The sequence below is a fragment of the Budorcas taxicolor genome, chromosome 15 (assembly GCF_023091745.1).
Source record: "Budorcas taxicolor isolate Tak-1 chromosome 15, Takin1.1, whole genome shotgun sequence".
Classification (NCBI taxonomy): domain Eukaryota; kingdom Metazoa; phylum Chordata; class Mammalia; order Artiodactyla; family Bovidae; genus Budorcas; species Budorcas taxicolor.
This window is the reverse complement of record NC_068924.1, coordinates 28,675,254-28,697,009: the sequence shown is the minus strand read 5'-3', so window position 1 is coordinate 28,697,009 and position 21,756 is coordinate 28,675,254. Positions and strand designations below refer to the sequence as shown.

The following is a 21,756-nucleotide window of genomic DNA, read 5'->3' as shown; positions in this document are numbered from 1 at the left end:
GTCCTAATTAGAGAAAGACATGCCAAAATACAGTACAGAGCTAATCACTGTTCTAGTACTCTAATTCAAGCTCATTTTAAGAGACAAAGTATAAACTAAGCATGAAGAAAAGTTATTTTTTGTTTAATTTAACCACCACAGAGTTGGTAGAAAGGTTAAGTTCTAAACAGAAAATAGATGGCTAAGAGTCCCCAGCCATGGTTCGAAGAGGGCAGAGGGGGAATATCTCATGTTAATACCTAAAATTTTACTGAAGTGTAGCTGATTTACAATGTTGTGTTTAATGTCTACTGTACAGCAAAGTGACTCAGTTATACATATTTATTTATTTTTTTCATATTCCTTTCCATTATGGTTTATCACAGGATATTGAATGTAGTTCCCTGTGTGATAATATACAGTAGAACCCTACTGTTTAGAATATACTCTTAAGTCTTTGAAATCTGGAAAAATTAAAAAACACAAAAAGAATTTATAAAGTATTGAGATAAAAAAATTTTTAACACCATGTGGTCTGTTCCTACTGAAAAAGTTACCACTTACCTCTCCATATTAATGGGTGGAGCATGCACTTTGGTTGCTTCAGAGGTACGCTTGCCCATATTGGAGGATATGATATTTTCACCTTCAGATTTCAATTTGTCAACGAAGTTATCTACTTCCTTTCCTTTGGCTCCCAGTTTCAGAGCTTTGCTAGGGCCTGAAGGTCTAAGTGGAAGAATGCAAAAATAAGAAAAAATTCACACATGATTTAAAGTTAAAAACTAATTAATAATTCCCTATCACTAAAGCTTTCCCTAAAGCTGCTCTTTAAGAGAAATGTGAATACCTCAAGGGAAAAACTACAGTTTCCTAGTGTTTAGTGGACCACTAAACTATTTCTTGTTTGAACTGGCAGCTGGATCACTAATAACATGTAAGTTTCAGAGATTCTCTGTTGGTCCAGTTGTTAGGATTCTGTGCTTCTACTGCAGGGCACAGGTTCACTCCCTGGTTGGGGAACTAAGATCTTGCATGCTATAGGGGCATGACCAGAAAACAAACAAACAAAAGAACCACATAAGCTTCAAGTATCCGAAGACCAAAGGTATACTTTGATAAGCATGTATGAGCTGAGGAAAACTTTGTACCTTCTGTCCAGATACATATACTTATATACAAACAAACTTTTTCATATAATTTTAGGTAGTTTAGATTCTCCCTGAAATCCATTTATGAACACTAGATTAAAAGTATGTGTCCCTTAAACAGTTAAATAACTCTTCTTCCAATATAAGGCAACTCTCATAGGAAATTGAGCTTCACGGTAAAATGTGTAAAAGAACTCTCTTTCACACGAAAGGAAAAACACCGCAATCAGATTTCTCTCTTATCCCCATATTATCAATACGCAGCCAAATTTAGTATTACAACTTACTTTATCAAGGCACTCCTTATTTTGCCTAGAAATCAGATATTGCTCTGAGATACACACATATAGCCTTCATCTGCCATTCTAGAACTGTATTCTAGGTGATTACACTAGATTATACCTGGCTGGTGCAGGTGCCACTTTTGGTTTATCAGTATCAATGATGGTCTCTGTGATCATAGAAGTTGTGCTGCCTCCAGACACTGTGGAGCTTCCAAAGCCCCCAAATCCTGGTGCTTTTTTGCCCTGTCTCTCTGCATCTCTTCGGGCCTGCTGTAATTCTTTTGCTTTACGCCGCATCTCAGCCTTGGCTTCACGCTCTTGAGTCTACGAAAAGAGACATACTTGGATGCAGCGTTGAGTTCAGACCAAACTAGTAAATAAAAACAGGAAAGTCAGACAGAGAAGCCTAAAAGAAAGACACAAACCAGCAGTCTCAAAGAAGACCCTGTTTACCTCTCTGACTGCTCTGAACACCTTCTCCTCATGGGAATCCATTTCTGTGAAGGTTCTGATCTGTGCCAGGTTAACATTCTCCCGGTATCCCAAGGCAACAATTTCATCAAATGCAAAAATCAAATCAAAACAGTGCTCAGATATTTCATTCTCTTCTAAGGCTCGGCAATATTCAGGAATCTAATCATGAGGAACAATGGAAAAGAAATATTTAGAATGTATCAGCAGTTATGCTTTCCCACTCTTATCCTGTAAAATACATAAATTTCAATATGCCTGAATCGCTTTACTAGCTCCTTCTACTACTCTTTAAGCAAGTCTTTGGCATAAGCCTTTGTATGTGTGTGGCTACATCAACAAGTCTCACCGAAAGAATATTCTCTAAAAATATGGCCAAACAAGTGTCAGAACCACAAGGGCAGGTTATAGTTACTGCTAGAGAACTGGGAAACGAAAGAGCAATGTTCATACTCTCCTCTGTAATATTTACAGTCTTAGGATATCCAGTAAAAGGAGATGTGACATGAGATGCTGGGACGGGGACTAGGTGCATAGAACACGCAAAATGGTAAGCATCAGCTGCTTTGGGGAAAAAATAGTTTCACACAAAAAACTTAAAATTCAAAAACCTTAACCCAATATTACAGGACTCTTACCACTCTTGAGAAGAGCCTTAGGGTCTCCAGATCTTCTAATATGTTGCTGTTTTTGGTAGTGATCAGTACCATGTACAATTTCTCCATAGGCTGATAAACATATCTGACACTCTCTGTTTCCACAAATGTATGTTGTTTTCCAGTGTTCATGAGCTTTGGAAAAGCTGCTAACAAGCCCTCAATCCGAGTTCGAGTCATCTCTACAAACTGTCGAGAAACAATAGCTTTTCCTGCTTTTGTACAGACCGCTGCTGCCAACAGCACCTGCAAGGAACATGTAAATAAGTACTAATCATTTTTTTAACATGTGTTTTCTCAACATCCTCAGATCTGTAGAATGCCACACTCAGTTATTTAGTGATATAACTACTACTAGAATGCTGACTTTCAGACTCTACTTCATTGCCTTTTAATTATACTAGGTCATTCATAAGATAAAGGTGAAGTAGAGGAAAATGAAGCTATTACTCCTGTTTTTCAATACCTAGAGAAAAACTTAGTAAAGAAATAATTTTTTCTAAGTCTACACACATTATTAATAGGTCCCCTGTGACTCAAAACTGGGCTGCTCTCTGCTTTGGCAGACCCATAAATAGCTTAAACTTATTCAAGGAAAAACAGAAATTTCTACAGAGGTCTGATCAGGCAGGCTGAATAGTTATACAAGGCCCCAAAACTTTCCTTTCATTTTTACCTAAAATATCTAGTGAGTCTAAATTTATCTTCTGCTCTTAGATTAACCCACACTAACTTACCTCCAGACACACAAACAATCTGTAAAATGAAAAACTAAGTGGCTCAATGTTTCACACAGGTTTTGACAGTGGGCAATGATCAAGACCAATAGCCTTTTTTCCCAGAGTCTGGCATTTCGTTAAACAAAACAAAGCACCAAAGAAGATATGACCAAATGTCATTAGCAGAGTAGTAAGAAAATTAAGTTTAGTGTTAATAGTCTCTTCATTGCAGGAACCCAGAAGTTTATAAGGACAAGTAACAGAAAGACTATTTACACATATTGGAAGCCTCAATACTAGGATACAACTTCTGAAATATTAACATTCTATTGGTCAGGTTCCTCAGTTTTACAGAAATCTTTCCTCTACAGGTGAGCAGCTGGAAAAAAAAAAACAAGTTAGTCAATTTGAGTAGATATTCTTTTAGTTTCAAAACATCAGTATAGTTTTATAGTGATTACAGGAGAACATAATGTCCTTATCCATCAAGAATAGGTCATCAAGGTACTTGAGAGATAATTACCATCACACTTATGTCCAAGCAGCTAGGTAAAAACAATTTATAGCGAAAAAGTGTTTGATCTATATCTTGCACAAATAACTTTCTTCTACCAAACAGATCTTTATTTTTACTGATTGATATACTTCCCATGAACACTGCAAATTTTCTCACATGAAATCTCAAGAATAAATCCTATCAACAACTGCAAGTTTAGAAAGAAACACATTTAAGAGAGTAATACAATTTTATGCTCCTGAGTCTACCAATTCTATGTTGAAACTTACCTTAATTATGCTGGCCTAAAGTTATATAGTATAGAATTCAAAAGTTGGTTTTTTTTTTTTAAAGTAGTTCTACTTCATAAATAAATACATTCAGTAAGAATCTTGCTTTGTAAATTATATTCTTTTAAAAATATGTGTGCTCAGTTGCTCAGTTGTGCCCGACTCTTTGCAACCCCAGGAACTCCAGTCCACCAGGCTCCTCTGTCCATGGGAATTCTCTAGACAAGAATACTGGAGTGTCTCCCACATTGCAGGCAGATTCTTTACTCTCTGAGCCACCAGGGAAGCCCAAGAATACTGGAGCGGGTAGCTTATCCCTTCTCCAGGGGATCTTCCCCACCCAGGAATCGAACCAGGATTTTCTGCATTACAGGTGGATTCTTTACCAGTTGAGATAACAGGGAAGCCCCTAAAAGAGCCTCTGTATGTCAAAAATATATTTTTGTATTTTATAAATATATTTTTATATCTTATATTTAAAAATACAAGATGATATTTTAGATATATGGAAAAATATAGAGTATAAAAATTACAGTTGATTACTTTAAAAGTGGTAAATAAGCTTGCTTAAAAGTCCCAGAACAGTCATCTTTCCCCAAAATACTTATAATTTTTAAAAATAAGTAAATAGTTTTGTACTTAAGAAATGTATCATTCACCATCACAACTACTTGGGAGGCTGCTGTTACCACCCAGGCAAGAGGCAAGAAAATATACTGAGGGGAGTAAAAGATCCCCCAAAAAGAATAAAAATGCAACAAGGTTATGATCTATTCTTTTCAAAAGAAATCTTCCACTCCATGTCTTTATTATTTTGTTGCTGTTGTTGCTATAGAATTTTTTAAAATTCAGCTTTATTGAGGCAGAATTAACATATAAAGTTCTAAGGTATTTTAAGTGTATATGGTGATTTCACATCTTTAATTTTATTTTTTTCTTCCAGTTTAACTGAAATATAATTGACATACAGCACTGAAAGTTTAAGGTGTATAGCATAATGATTTGACTTAATATAAATCACAAGTTTGGTGAACATCCATCATCTCATATAGGAACAACATTAAAGAAATATAAAAAAGGGAATTCCCTCATGGTCCAGTGGTTAGAACTCTGCACTTTCACTACGAAGTACCCAAGTTCGATCCCTACTCGGGGAACTATGATCCTGTAAGCTGGCTGGCATGGCTAAAAAGAAATAGAAAAAAAACTTTTTTCCCTCGTGATATTATTCTTTTAACATATATATATGATACAGCACTGTTAGTTATATTGATCATATTGTACACCACATGTCCAGTACGTACTTAGCTTATAACTGGAAGTTTGCACTTTTTTGACTACCTTCATCCAATCTCCCTTCCCCCTCAAGTCCCTGTCACTGGTGACCACAAATCTGATCTCTTTTCTATGAGTTTATTTTTTCAACAATAAGATTAAATTTATTTATTTTTAATTAGAGGATAATTGCTTTATAATATTGTATCGGCTATTTTTAAAGTATAACTGACCTACAACATTACGTTGGTTTTTGGTATACAACATAGTTATTCTGTATTTCTATACATTTTAAAACATTCACCATGATAACCTAGTCACCATCTGTTACCATACAAAAATATTACATAATTATAGACTATATTCCCCACATTGTCCCCATTCATGTTTTTAGTAGTGTGAAATAACGTAAGATTTCTTCAAAAAAGGGCAAGGACTCCTATAATTCTTGGTACATACGTGTGCTTAGTCATTCAGTTATGTCTGACTCTTTGCAACCCCATGGACTGCAGCCCCCAGGCTCCTCTGTCCACAGGGATTCTCCAGGCAAGAATACTGGAATGGGTTGCCATTTCCTCCTCAGGGGATCTTCCTGACCCAGGGATAGAACCCAGCTCTCCCGCATGGCAGGCAGATTCTTTACCATCTGAGCCACCAGGGAAGCCCAAGAATATCCCCTTCTTCATGGGATATTCCTGACCCAGGAATTGAACTGGGGTCTCCTGCATTGTAGGCGGATTCTTCAGCAGCTGAGCTACCAGGGAAGCCTTGGTACACACATAGTGATACCTTAATCTTCAAGGAGAAGAAACTGACCTAAAATTATCACCAAGCAAGAGACTTAGACTTGTTTAGAAGAATAAAACCAAATATACTCAAAAATTTGCTTTCACATTAATTTTTATCATATGAGGTTCATGTTTCAACCATCTGCATATTTCTGGCAGAAAAAGAAAAAAGAAAAGGTAGTTGCTGCTTTAGTTTATGAGTGATAAGCAGGTATGTCTTTGTATGTGTCATATTTGACACATATATCCAAATAAAGTAAGATTTCTGCCCCAATAGGAGCCCTCATAAAAGAGCTGTCACATAAAAATTTGTGCACATGTTCATAGCAGCATTATTCAAAATACCTAATACATAATAAAAAGTGAAAACTGGGAATTCCCTAGCAGTCCAGTGGTTAGGATTTGGCACTTTCACTGCCATGACCCATGTTCAATCCCTGGTAAGGGAACTAAGATCCTGGAAGTCACAAGGCAGGGCCAAAAAAAACTAAAAATCTGTGTATTTAAATAAGTAAACAAACAGTGAAAACCCAAATATCCACCAACCTATGATTGGATAAACAGAATGTGGTACATCCATACAATGGCATATTATTTAGCTTTAAGAAGGAATGAAGAATATGCTATAGTATGGATGAACTTTGAAAATATTACACTAAATGAAAGAAACCAGATACAAAAGGCAACATCTCACATGATTCCATTTACATGAAACATCCAGAATAAACAAATTCAGAGAGAGAAAGTAGATGAGTGGGACCAGGGACTGGGAAAGGGGAAATAGAAAGTGAAAGTGAAGTCGCTCAGTCGTGTACGACACTTTGAGACCTCATAGACTGTAGCCTACCCGGCTCCTCTGTCCATGGGATTTTCCAGGCAATAGTACTGGAGTGGATTGCCATTTCCTTCTCCAGGGGATCTTCCCAACCCAGGGCTCAAACCCAGGTCTCCAACATTGTAGACAAACGCTTTACCGTCTGAGCCACCAGGGAAGTCCATGAATAAAAAAGGAATGGAGGGCAAACCCATAGATTAAAAGAGACTTAAGAGACATGTCAACCAATCACAATGTATAATCTTATTTGAATCCTGATTCAAACAATTGTTTAAAAAAATTATAAGACAAATGGGAAAATATGAACAGTGAACGAACAGCTAATGACATTAAGAAATTATTGATAAATTTAAGGTATGATATATCCATTAAAAGTATTTTAATATAAATTTATTTATTTTAACTGGAGGCTAATTACTCATTAAAAGTATTTTTTAGACATGGAATATTTATTTTAAAATAAGAGTTGTATAGATTCAAATTCTTCTACAGTCTTTCATATTAAAGATTTTCTCTCAATCACTTTACGTTGAACATCTAAATGAATTGTGTAGGGCAGATTTTATCCTTAGTCTCAAACTGTGCTAGTTTTACATGTACTAATAAAATGCCATCTGATTTATAAATTATCCGGAGGATCAGAACTCACAATTTCATGTGTTGGATGTCAGTAATGATTTTTTTTTTCTTTTTCTGTACTATGTGGTTTGCGGGATCTTAAAATAGTTTGCCAACCAGGGACTGAACCTGGGCTCTTGGCAGTGAAAGCCCAGAGTCCCAGCCACTGGACTGCTAGGGAATTCCCAATAAATATTTCTTTTAAAATCAATCGCTCTACTGTAATACAAATGGGTTTTTATGACTCATAATACAGTTTCCAAAAGTATCAATATGATATATGTATTCAAAAAGTGCTAAATATTAAAAGTTGTATGTAAAAGTTCTAGGAAACCGTAATTCAAAAAGCACACCTAGTGACCATGATGCCTGTGAGGAATTTGGATAAATTGTTTCATGAACATAAGAACAGAAAAAAAATGAATTATTTTTCAATTTAAAAATCAACAATATATTTAAGTAAATTATTAAATACTTTAAGAACATATGTAAATTTATAAATACTTTAAATATTTGTGCTACAGTCCTAAAAGTTTATATACTCCAAAAAGGTTTCCTTAATATTCTCATCAGGAAAATGAAGAATTTCCTTATATTTGAGATGATCTCACATTGGTTTTTTCTTTTCCCAAAGACTATGTGAATTAGAAATAGTGTTCTAAATTTGCAAAGAATCAAGTTAACATACCAGGAAAGTTAAATGACTGGAATTGAGAAGATCTGGATCCTAGTTTTTGTTTTATTTATTATCTGTCTGATTTAAGTTATGTTTGAACCTCTCAGCCTCAGTTTCCTCCCTTAGAAAATGGAGCATCATCTGACAATCTCACAAGTTATTATGAGGACCAACTGAGTATAATAAAACTGTAAGCCAAAGCACTTATACCACAACACTTATATACAAATTATACCACATATACTCACAATGTAAAGCAGCATCATTATTAATAATAAACTTGCCAAGAAATGCATCTTATTAAAACCTTTGTCATTTCAAAGCAATGGATTTTTACCTTTATGGATTTGGCAATATTTTAACAGATTAAAAATGGACACACACTCCCTAAAAAAATTTTATGTTTAATGTCAGAAAATTCATAGATCCTCTAGAGTAGTAATCCTCAAATGATCCATAGAGAAATCACTTTATGCAGTGAGAAATATTACTAATAAATGGGAGCACATTATAAATTTAATACTTACAAAGGCCCTCCTCACCAAAAAAAGGCTGAGAATCACAGTCTTAGGAAGTACGATTCCCCCACCCGAGAATTTTACAATGTTTTGATGAATAAAATAAGCCACAGTAGAAATACTAAGCACAGCACAATTTAAACACTTGAAGTCAAAAATCTACCCAGAGAAAGGATTGCTCAGACCAAACCTTCAGACCTATATATATATGCTGTTTAACTACAAAGCCCATATTTAATATATCTAATAACAGTAACTCTATTAGAAACAATGTTTATAGGCTTCAGGGTACTTCTCAGGCAGCTAGAATTCAAAATACCTCCATACCATATGGATAAGAGTTTAGGTAAAAATTAACATCAAGGCAACGTTAAAGGGAAAAAGAAATTAAAGACAACCTGTGACCAGAAAGGTGTATGCTATGGAGGCGGGCAATCCTTTCACTTTGCTTTATCAATTGGGCATGGTCAAAGGCTAACTATAGGTACTGGCAATCTCCATTCTGGCTGTATTAGTATAAGAATTAACTAAATAATTATAAGGCGGCAGCAGCCTAGCAGGGATAAGACACAAACTAGGCAGAATGTGTAAAGTAATGCACTATGGGAATTCAGAGGAAGAAGAGATTACTTCTAGCTCACAAGATCATGAAGATTTGATGGAAGAAACACTACTTAAATTATGCTTTGATCAATCAGGAAATTTGAGTATGTAAAGACGAAGGAACCGTAGGGTAAAATAGTAGGTCCTCTCTTATGAGTCATTCCATTATTCAGACACAAGCAAATAAGGCTCCCAAAGTAGGACCGAAGTGCCCAAGACTAAGTACGACTGTCAACTTCAAAACACCCAAGACATCACAATCACAGTTCCCACAAAGTTGACATAGATTTCTATTCATTATTATTCATGTTAACACAGCAGTTAATAATTTGGTTGGGAGGTATGGTCAACAAGATAAATTTAACCTATTCTAAATCAACATTCATCTTCTTAAATGCCTTGAAATAATTTTCTCTTCATATCAATGTTTACCAATTATTAAAATACAGTATACACTAAAAGGCAGGTTAATTTTTCCTACTGTAATTTGACCTGATTTTCTTTGGAAAACAGTGAATAAGTATAATTCTCTATACAGTTATTTTACTTGTTTTTTACATTTCTGGAAAAGAGCATTCAGACCAAAAACAAACTTTCAAGAGTCCTTGCGTTTGTTTTTTTTTTAAATATTTATTTGCCTGTGCCAGGTCTTAGCTGACAAGGGATTTTTTAAAATTTTCCTTACAGCATGCTAGATCTTAGTTTCAACATGTGGGTTCTAGTTCCCAGACTAGGGATCGAACCCAGGCTCCCTGCATCCGGAGCACAGAGTTTTAGCTCTGGGCCCAGAGTTATGGATCTCCTCAGGATTGTTTTAAAAAATAAAGTTCCCCAATAGGTTAAACTTTGTTAGACAACTTTTCTCTTAATATACTTAAAATACTTTGAATATATTAGCATTTGTTTTTAGATTAAATAACAACACTCTCCTATCCAAGTTCCTTGAGTAAAGAAAGCAGGAGAATCAGATTTCTGTTCTGCCTCTACCACTAATTATATTACATTAGATGTCACTTAATCGCTTCTTGAAATACACCTAAAATAGAGGTTGAAGTGCAGTGTCCAACTTTTTGCGACCCCATGGACTGTAGCCTGCAAGGCTTCTCTGTCCATGGAATTTTCCAGGCCAGAATACTGGAGTGGGTAGCCATTCCTTTCTCCAGGAATTGAAAACCCAAACTGTTCCCAAACCCAGGGACTGAATCCAGGTCTCCCGCATTGCAGGTGGATTCTTTGCCTTCTGAGCCACCAGGGAAGCCCAAAATAGAGGTTAGTTTATGTAAAAGTGCTTTTGCATCTCTATGATACTGTAACTCTAAGCATTTGAAAACTATAGCAACAGAAAATTTGCAATGCTTCCATTTCACACCCACTGCTCCAGTGATAACTACTTTGGAACCATGTTTTGCATTAATATTAAGCTGCTGAAAGGCAAACTGCCTAACCAAAACAAATCATATGTATGTTTATAGTATATGTGTGTCAGACAGCTGCCATATCATCCCTTCATCTCCACTAGCTATAGAGGTCCAAAAATAACAGGAAAAATACTAACAATTCCCTAAAGAAAAAAGTCAAAGACTTCCTCCAACCTCTAAATGCTTCAGTATTCCTCACTTCCACAATTAGTCAGTAACTCTGTTCTTTGTAATTCACTGTAATGATGATCTCTATATAATTCATGATCATATTATGGCTAGTTTCTACAACTGTCATAGAGGATCATTTTGTCTTTCTTGCTTGCATGAAGTGATTACAGATAATATCAAATCGGGGGAGATTACAATAAAACACAGAGCACCAAACAAAGCCAAAACTAGAAGTTACTCAGTGAGAGTTTTAAGCTCATCACCAAGTTCCTGTTTTAAAACAAAAAACTTGTAGTAGAGTATAAAAATAAAAGGACATTGTTCTCAGTTTCTGCAGTGTACTTTCTATTTGGAGAATAAACAAGATGGCAAATCAACAGAAACTCAAGAAATTATTTTCATTCTTTGCTCTCCTCTGAAACAACAATCAAAAAGGTACATAAAGAATACAACAGGTGTGCAGCTGTTGTATTGCATATGAGAAAGAAAAAAATACCCCCTAATTGGGAATTAGTTATTACTGTGTAGGATTTCAGTGCCCCCTGTCCCAGCCTCCAATCTCAGCCATAGAAACCCAAATCTAGCTTTCTAGTAACTAATGATTCTTGGGAACTGAACATACTGTGATCACTGATATTTAATGAGATCACTACAATAAACTTACTCACTCCCCATACTTAGTAAATAAGAAAAGAACAGCACTCTGTAGATAAGCAAAGACTTCACAGATTAGGGCTACAATGAGACTTAATATCAAGTTCATTCAAATATTAATTTATTAAGGAAAAAAACTGACTATAATGATACCTGACAAATGTTAAGAAAATAAGACATGTTCTCATTAATTTGATGAAAACTAGAAAAAAGATTTTTAAAAAAGATTTTTTTGTACTTGATTTTATAACAAAGTCATCATAAATCATTATTTTTTTCCATTTGTTCATTTTATTTCTCTACTAGGACTTTGCAGTGTAGGACATTTTGCACCAAGTTCAGTCACTAAAGCTAAAGGAAATTTACTATTCAAAAACCAACATTTACATACTGATATCTACACTTTATTTTAAAGTGCATTTATATATATATATTTATTTATTTGGCTATATGAGCTCTTAATTGCAGCATGTGGGATCTAGTTCCCTCACCAAGGATCAAACCCGGGCCCCCTGCATTGGGAGCATGGAGTCTTAGCCACTGGACCACCAGTGAAGCCCCTAAAATGCATTAAAAAAAAGATGACCACAGGATGGGTGAATAATTAGATGTGTGACAAAGCAAAAATAGTGAAATGTTAATTACAGACTAGCTGGTGATTACATGGGTGTTCATTGTAAAGCTCTCAACTTTCTTACATGTTTGAAAATTTTATTATAGATCAACTTTTAGAACTCTGGATACAGCTTTTAGAGTCAAGAAATCTTGGCAAAATGTTACCCTATTTGGACATTTCTTTGTCCAGGGATCTCTTTGTAAAGGAACGGAACCCATAAATATTACACAGAAAAATACTTAATAATGCCTTAAGACTCAACAGAGCAGCATGTACTGAGATAAGTTGTTCTCCAGAGTACACAAATCTGTAGGTACCTGGATCACGCCAAGTTCCAAATAATTCAGAACTATAGGCATATTTAAATGTGACACAACCGTATGTATATGCAGTGTCCAAATAACATGCAAAATTTATGTTTTTATGTTTACCACGTAACACCTAGGGCCCTATGGGCCCTCTGGTTATTGATGAATTAAAAATACTACTAGGGAAAAAAGCAGCAGGACGTTCCCAAACTTTTCAACAAACAAGGTTTTTGTTAAGATTATCTACATTTGGTTTATATAATAAAGCCTTTAATTTTGCTTTTAATGTTATTGAAATGCACTACATGTACATCCAAGATGTAAAAAGAAAGTAGTTTTAAAATCACTACCCGAATACTAAGCCTCCTAGTGGAAATGAAGAAAGTTGTTTTTGGAAATTTTATGTCCAACATAAAAGTTTTATGAGACAAACCTGCTTGATGCAATTTATATGCCTGAAGCTGAAAAAAACTGTTAAGTGATTTAAAGTCCAAGCCTGAATCTCCTCACCAAGTTTTCATCTAAAAAGGTTGTGAACAGAACTTAGTATAATTGGCACCAAATTATACTGTCATCTATGAAGTGCGTAGGAAGATGTTTTAAATCAAATTATTAATCTAGTGACAAAAAGACAAATAAGAAAAGTACATCCTTCAAAGATTAAAGGACATGAAGTGCACTTTAAAAATTACTAGCTTGTTTGGAACCAAAAAACTTCTCCTACTTCATAAATATTCACAAATCGTAGTGATGAAGCCAGATGTAGTGGAGTGAGCACTATGTTTTGTTTCATCTCTCACAAACATTAATTTTAACCGTCTCTACTACAGACGAGATGGGAGAAGAAAATGGCAACCCGTTCCAGCATTCTTCCTGGACAGAGGAAACCTGGTAGTCCATGTGATCCCCGAAGAGTCAACTTAGCCACTAAACCACCACCACCACAGATGAGAACACGAAGATAATTCAACTGAAGGCAAGTAACAGGTCCCAAAGAATAAATCCCTCTCACTCCTATGAGACATCTGATTACGGTATGCCACATCCACACTTCACCTGAACTATAAGCTCCTTGAAGACAGAAAACCTGTGTTCTCCATGACTGGCTCGCATCTTCCCAATGCTCTATACACAGAGTATACCCAATCACACCAACAAATGGACACACCTAAGATCTACAGAAGCGGGTAGCAGGTTTCTGGGTTAGCTGGGTCCTACAATGAGTGCCATATCACTGTCAGAAGTTACTCCTTCCCGTTCTGTGCCTCCCTATCCACTTGCCTCTATTTCTCCTTTTCGAACAAATTAAAGAAAAAGTCCTCAACACTAATGATTTAGATTTCAAACATCCACGGCCTACGGAACACCGGGGATGAGAGGTGAGTTGATTACAGAACGAAGTAAACCCCTGACAGAAGCCCAGCTTGGGGCGCCGAGGCACCCACTGAACCTGCTGGACACCAGAGGCCAGGTCCGCAGCGTGGGGTCCAAGACCCATCACTAAGAGGTAGGTTCTTGCAGGGCAAAAACCCCGAGCCCGCTTTAGGGCCCGGATCCCGGCAGAGGTGGGTGCCTAGCTGATGGCGGGGGAGGGGTGTGGGCGCGACCCTAGAGGGACTGCAGTCAGGTCCCTCGGATCTCCTGGGGAGTCGATCACAGGGTGGAGAAGCCCCCAGAGCCCCGAGGAAGTGTTCGGCTCCCGGCCCTTGGGGCGGGGCTCCTCCAGCCCCAGCACAGGCCGGTAGCAGGAAGAACGGTGGCGCAAGGCCGGACGCGGGAGTTGAGCCCGGCTCGAGTCTTACCATGGTGACGGCGGTGGTGGGGCGCACCCGCGCGCTCCGGCTCCACTGCGGCTAGGGCTGGGGTCGGGGGAAGGGGAGGACCGGCCGCTCCGGACCTGCTGCCCCCCTGACAGGAGCGCCGCCGACTCGCCTCTTACCAAGATGGCGTCCTCGAGCCACGTCTCCAACCGGAAACGGCGCGGGTCAAAGGGCGGGGGGCGGGGCGGCGTGAGGTGGAGAGACAGTGGGCGACGGCTTGCAACGCAGATTGTGCTAGGGATGCCTGGGGGCTCGACCTCCAACGTGGAACCGTAGGCTTTTCTCCCTTCCGTGTTCGTCAGCGCTTTTGGTTAACTTGCGACATCTCTTGCAGTTCATAAAGCTCTCAAAGAGACCGTATCATTCGATATACACGATAACTAGTGTTCATAAGGGACTAGTAGCCAGAATATACAAAGAACTTTTAAAATTCAACAATGGAAAGACAACTAATCCGATTTGTAAATGGCTAAAATAGCCATTTCTCTAAAAAAGGTATATAAATGACCGGTAGGCACGTAAAAAGATGCTCAACATCTTTAATCTTTAGAGAACCCCACTTCACATCCGTTAGGATGGTTGTAATAATAAGTGTTGATGAGAATATGGGAAAATTAAACCCTTATACACTGCTGGTGGAAGCATGAACTAGTGCTGCTGCTTTGGGAAACAGTTTGGCAGTTCCTCAAAAAATTAAACATAGTGTTACTGTGGGATCCAGCAATACCACTCCTAGGTATATATCCAAGAGAATTAAAAGCACATATCCAAAGAATTCACCTGTCAATGCAGGGGACATGGGTTTGATCCCATAGGGCAACTACACCCTGTGCTCCGGAATAAGAGAAGCACTGCAATGAGAAGTCTGGGCACCTCAACAAAGAGTAGCCCCTCCTTTCCAAAACTAGAGAAAGCCCACTCACAGCAGCAATGAACACCCAGCACAACCAAAAAAAGGTATATTCCACACACAAATTTGTATTCTAATGTTCATACAAGCATTATTCATAATAGTAAAAAATGGAGACAGTCCAACTGTCCCATCAATTGATGAGTGAATAACAAAGTGTAGTATATCTACTCAATGGAATGTTAGTCACAAAAAGGAATAAAGTAATGACATATGGCACAACATGGATGAACCTAGAAAATATTATGTTAAGTGAAAAATGCCAGTTATAAAAAAACCACATCTTACATGACCCAGTTTATATAAATTGTTCAGAACATACAAATACATAGAGACAGAAAGTAGGGCTGCAAGGGACTGGAGGAGGAGGGAAACAGAGAATGAGATTTGGTTTTTGTTCTTCTTTTTGGCTGCGCCTAGAGGCATTGGCAACCCACTCCAGTGTTCTTGCCTGGAGAATCCCAGGGACGGGGAGCCTGGTAGGCTGCCATCCATGGGGTCGCACAGAGTCGCACATGACTGAAGCGACTTAGCAGCAGCAGCAGCAGAGGCATGGGGGATCTTAGCTCCCACACCAGGGATAGAACCTGTGTCCCCTGCTTTGGAAGCATGGAGTCTTAACCACTGGACTGCCAGAGAAGTCCCAAGGTTTGCTTTTTAGAGTGATGATAATTTTCTACAATTAGATAGAAGTGGACACAATTTTGTGAATACAGTAAACACCACTGAATTGTACACCTTCAAAGGTGATTGTTATGGTAAATTATATCTTTTAAAAAAAATGTGTAGAAAGCAGAGCAGTTACTGTGTTTATGTCTATTTTTTAAGTGAAGAAAATGACAAGTTTAAGAAACTACCTAAAGTTCCAGTTCTATAAAAGAAACAAGGTTCAAATCTGGCCTTCTGATTGTATTGGTGTTCTTCCCTGACAAATGTCACACTTTACAGAGTATAGGTGATTCAGGGGTACTTCCCTATATTATTTTACCCCATGTTAGTAGCTTAACTCTTTATTCATTATTGCTACAATAATTTTATTGGGCGTTTATTTTGTTATCAGATACTTTACACACATTATCTCTAAGCTTTGTAAACAACAATCCCGATAAGGACGCTAAGGATCAAAGAAGTTAAGCATCTGTCCCAATTCATACAGCAAGCAAGTGGTAGAGCCAGGATTCAAACTCAGTTTTTCTCATTATGTCACCCTGCCTCTCTATATCTCCTGTGTATTCCTTAATGTTTACTGAACACTTAAAATGTACCAGGCTTACTTCAAAATCTTCACACAGATTATCTCACTTAATCCTCACAAGAATTCTCTGAGATATGTACCATTTAATACCTCCCTTTTGCAAGTGGGGAAACCAAGGTACCGAAAGGAATGTTTTACCACAGATCTCAGGACTAGAAAGTAGCCAAGCCAGGATTCCAACAAAGGGTGCTCATCTGCACAGCCTGCACCCTTGAATACTGCATCTTAGAATTCTCACTCTTAATCATTTCAATTCCATTTCCAATGACTTTCTAGTAGAATCTTCACAAAACAAACACTTTACAACTTTAAATGTCTGGAAGGGTATATCAGTTCAGTTCAGTTCAGTCACTCAGTCGTGGCCAACTCTTTGAGACCCCATGAATCGCAGTATGCCAGGCTACCCTGTCCATAACCAGCTCCTGGAGATTACCCAAACCCATGTCCATTGAGTTGGTAATGCCATCCAACTATCTCATCCTCTGTCGTCCCCTTCTCCTCCTGCCCTCAATCCTTCCCAGCATCAAGGTCTTTTCAAATGAGTCAGCTCTTCGCATCAGGTGGCCAAAGTATTGGAGTTTCAGCTTCAGCATCAGTCCTTCCAATGAACACCCAGAACTGATCTCCTTTAGGAATGACTGGTTGGATCTCCTTGCAGTCCAAGGGACTCTCAGGAGTCTTCTCCAACACCACAGTTCAAAAGCATCAATTCTTTGGCGCTCAGCTTTCTTCACAGTCCAACTCTCACATCCATACATGACCACTGGAAAAACTATAGCTTTGACTAGACAGACCTTTGTTGACAAAGTAATGTCTCTGCTTTTTAATATGCTTTCTAGGTTGGTCATAACTTCCCTTCCACGGAGTAAGCGTCTTTTAATTTCATGGCTGCAGTCACCATCTGCAGTGATTTTGGAGCCCCTAAAAATAAAGTCAGCCACTGTTTCCCCATCTATTTGCCGTGAAGCGATGGGACCTGATGCCATGATCTTAGTTTTCTGGATATTGAGCTTTAAGCCAACTTTTTCACTCTGCTCTTTCACGTTCATTAAGAGGCTCTTTAGTTCTTCAATTTCTGCCGTAAGGGTGGTGTCATCTGCATATCTGAGGTTACTGATATTTCTCCAGGCAATCCTGATTCCAGCTTGTGCTTCATCTAACTGGGCATTTTGCATGATGTACTGTGCATATACGTTAAATAAGCGGGGTGACAATATACAGCCTTGAAGTACTCCTTTTCCTATTTGGAACCAGTCTGTTGTTCCATGTTCAGTTCTAACTCTTGCTTAGTGACCTGCATACAGGTTTCTCAAGAGGCAGGTCAGGTGGTCTGGTATTCCCATCTTTTTCAGAATTTTCCACAGTTTATTGTGATCCACACAGCCAAAGGCTTTGGCATAGTCAATAAAGCAGAAATAGATTTTTTTTCTGGAACTCTCTTGCTTCTTCAATGATCCAGCAGATGTTGGCAATTTGATCTTTGGTTCTTCTGCCTTTTCTAAAACCAGCTTGAACATCTGGAAGTTCACGGTTCACGTATTGCTGAAGCCTGGCTTGGAGAATTCTGAGCATTTCTTTACCAGTGTGTGAGATGAGTGCAATTGTGCGGTAGTTTGAGCATTCTTTGGCATTGCCTTTCTCGGGGATTGGAATGAAAATTATATCAAACAGTAATCTTTAGTTAAAAGCACAAAATTTTTTTTTAAAGATGAGCACATTCTTTAAAAAAATTTATTTTATTGAAATATAGTTGACAGACGATGTTGTTTTAATTTCTGGTATACAACAAAATGACACAGATATGCATATATACTCTTTTTCATATTCTTTTCCATTATGGTTTATTACAGGACATTGAATATAGGTCCCTGTGTTACAGAGTATACTTTGCTGTTTCTCCATTCTATATAAAATAGTTTGCATCTGCTAATCCCAGACTCCCAATTCACCCCTTCTCCACCCTCCTTCCCCTTGGCAACCACAAGTCTTTTCTCTATGTCTGTGAGTCTAAAAATGTGAACAAATTCTTAATTTAAAAAAGTAAAAATTCTGCCTAGAATTATTGCTTTAAATGGCAACTTTCAGAGGCCTTTAATGTAGACCACTGATGTTCACAAAAATCAATAGATGCTGGTTCTTTGAAAATATGAAATTAGCTGAAACTGCAGAATAGAAGCACCTGTGTAAGCATGCTTCCTGAAGAGCACCTCAGAGGCAGTATATCACAATGATTAAAAGCAGAGACTTGGGAATTAGACTGACCCATTTTCACCCTTACTGCTTGGGTGACTTCAGGCAAGTTTTTTTAATTCTCCTAAACTTCAATTACCTAATCTATATATTGGCAGTAACACTTACCTCATAAAGTTATGAAGTTAGAGAACTTCTTAATAAATAAGATTATCTACTCTAAGTGTTCCTATGTATTAAGTGTTCCTATGTATTAAGTGCTCAACAAGACATACCCATTATTGTTAGCCATAACATGACAAAATATTTTTTTGTTTTGCAGTTCCCTTCTTAACCAGAAGTGTCTCAGAAGAGGTGTCTCTGGTTTTCCTTTTCAAAGGAAAATCACTTTTTGCTTTCCTCTGGCAGGTTTTCACGAACAAGTTTCCAAAATTCTTTTACTTTGTTTCTCTCCCTCTGACTCCCCAAATTAACTATGTCTGTAATTTTAAAATACTTGTCCCTTACATTTTCATTCACTCATTCCTTCATTCATCCACTCAATCAGCATTTTGAAAGAACCTAATCAAAAAAGCAAGAGAGTTCCAGAAAAACATCTATTTCTGCTTTACTGACTATGCCAAAGCCTTTGACTGTGTGGATCACAATAAACTGTGGAAAATTCTGAAAGAGATGGGAATACCAGACCACCTGACCTGCCTGTTGAGAAACCTATATGCAGGTTAGGAAGCAACAGTTAGAACTGGACATGGAACAACAGACTGGTTCCAAATAGGAAAAGGAGTACGTCAAGGCTGTATATTGTCACCCTGCTTATTTAACTTATATGCAGAGCACATCATGAGAAATGCTGGGCTGGATGAAGCACAAGCTGGAATCAAGATTGCCTGGAGAAATATCAATAACCTCAGATATGCAGATGACACCACCCTTATGGCAGAAAGTGAAGAGGACCTAAAAAGCCTCTTGATGAAAGTGAAAGAGGACAGTGAAAAGGTTGGTTTAAAGCTCAACATTCAGAAAACTAAGATCATGGCATCTGGTCCTATCACTTCATGGGAAATAGATGGGGAAACAATGGAAACAGTGGCTGTCTTTATTTTGGGGGGCCCCAAAATCACTGCAGATGGTGACTGCAGCCATGAAATTAAAAGATGCTTACTCCTTGGAAGGAAAGTTATGACCAACCTAGAAAGCATATTCAAAATCAGAGACATTTCTTTGCCAACAAAGGTCCGTCTAGTCAAGGCTATGGTTTTTCCAGTGGTCATGTATGGATGTGAGAGTTAGACTGTGAAGAAAGCTGAGCGCCAAAGAATTGATGCTTTTGAACTGTGGTGTTGGAGAAGACTCTTGATAGTCCCTTGGACTGCAAGGAGATCCAACCAGTCCATTCTAAAGAAGATCAGTCCTGGGTGTTCATTGGAAGGACTGATGCTGAAGCTGAAACTCCAATACTTTGGCCACCTCATGCGAAGAGTTGACTCATTGGAAAAGACTCTGATGCTGGGAAGGATTGAGGGCAGGAGGAGAAGGGGACGACAGAGGATGAGATGGCTGGATGGCATCACCTACTCGATGAACATGGGTTTGGGTGAACTCCGGGAGTTGGTGATGGACAGAGAGGCTTGGCATGCTGCAATTCATGGGGTCGCAAAGAGTTGGACACTACTGAGCGACTGAACTGACTGAACTGACCCCTTGGAAGAAAATTATGACCAAGCTAGGGAGCATATTAAATAACTGAGACATTACTTTGTCAACAAAGGTCTGTCTAGTCAAGGCTATGGTTTTTCCAGTAGTCATGTATGGATGGGAGAAGGCAATGGCAACTCACTCCAGTATTCTTGCCTGGAAATCTCATGGATGGATGAGCCTGGTAGGCTGCAGTCCACGGGGTTGCGAAGAGTCGGACACAACTGAGCAACTTCACTTTCACTTTTCACTTTCATGCATTGGAGAAGGAAATGGCAACCCATCCCAGTGTTCTTACCTGGAGAATCCCAGGGACGGTGGAGCCTCATGGGCTGCCGCCTATGGGGTCGCACGGCGTCGGACATGACTGAAGCGACTTAGCAGCAGCAGCAGCAGCACGTATGGATGTGAGAGTTGGACTATAAAGAAAGCTGAGTGCCAAAGAATTGATGCTTTTGAACTGTGGTGTTGGAGAAGACTCTTGAGAGTCCCTTGGACTGCAAGGAGATCCAACCAGTCCATCCTGAAGGAGATCAGTCCTGGGTGTTCATTGGCAGGACTGATGTTGAAGCTGAAACTCCAATACTTTGGCCACCTGATGTGAAGAGCTGACTCATTGAAAAAGACCCTGATGCTGGGAAAGATTGAAGCCAGGAGGGAAAGGGGACGACAGAGGATGAGATGGTTGGATGGCATTACCGACTCAATGGACATGAGTTTGGGTAAACTCCAGGAGGTGGTGATGGACAGGGAGGCCTGGCTTGCTGCGGTTCATGGGGTGGCAAAGAGTCGGACACGGCTGAGCGACTGAATTGACTAAACTGAATCCAGGCAATGCACTGATGCTATGAAAAGCTTAAAAAGTAATTGGACACAGACCCTGCCCTAATGAAGTCCAGTCTTCTTGAGATAAAAATGCAAGAGAATTAGTTAAATCTCAGATAAATTAGTTGAATCTCAGATAAATAATAATTTGTTAGTACTGAAAGTAGTCCAATGCAATGGGAAACAATGGAGCGAAAGAAAGGACTATAATGTAATATAAAGGCTATAAAAGGTCGTACAAAGTGTCGTGGGAATTTAAGCAAACTTCCGAGTTTGCCTAAAGTCTGTCTGGACTGATTTAGTAGGAATTGCAGCCCAGCGATCCTTGATCTGGGAGAAAAATACACACCTTATTTCCGGATGGGAAGGCTAACTCTAGACGAACCGAAATTCATCCGTCAGCTTTGCCGCTCCCCGACGCTAGATGCCGCCAAAGACGTATTTTTTGAAACTAGCCAAGATCCGAGCCCCTCTGGATCTTTGAGCCTTCGCTGGAAGAGACATAACGCGCTGCAGTGGAGAGGATCTCACGAGA

General features: G+C 38.5%; 1 protein-coding gene across 2 annotated transcripts in view; it reads right to left on the bottom strand.

Annotated features, from left to right (window-relative positions):
* Nucleotides 1-21,590, bottom strand: part of ARCN1 (archain 1) — a 36,155-nt gene extending 14,565 nt beyond the window's left edge. The window contains exons 1-5 of one of the 2 annotated variants that reach the window (XM_052652348.1): nucleotides 21,571-21,590; nucleotides 2,524-2,787; nucleotides 1,868-2,047; nucleotides 1,533-1,738; nucleotides 544-708 (exon numbers count right to left, since the gene is read on the bottom strand). In XM_052652348.1, the coding sequence (XP_052508308.1) occupies nucleotides 544-708; nucleotides 1,533-1,738; nucleotides 1,868-2,047; nucleotides 2,524-2,721 (749 nt within the window). In that variant the 5' untranslated portion in view covers nucleotides 2,722-2,787; nucleotides 21,571-21,590. Of the gene's footprint in view, nucleotides 1-543; nucleotides 709-1,532; nucleotides 1,739-1,867; nucleotides 2,048-2,523; nucleotides 2,788-14,328; nucleotides 14,446-21,570 lie in introns of those variants that run through there. The other variant, XM_052652347.1, reaches the window with a different exon arrangement.
* Nucleotides 21,591-21,756: the final 166 nt, after the last annotated feature.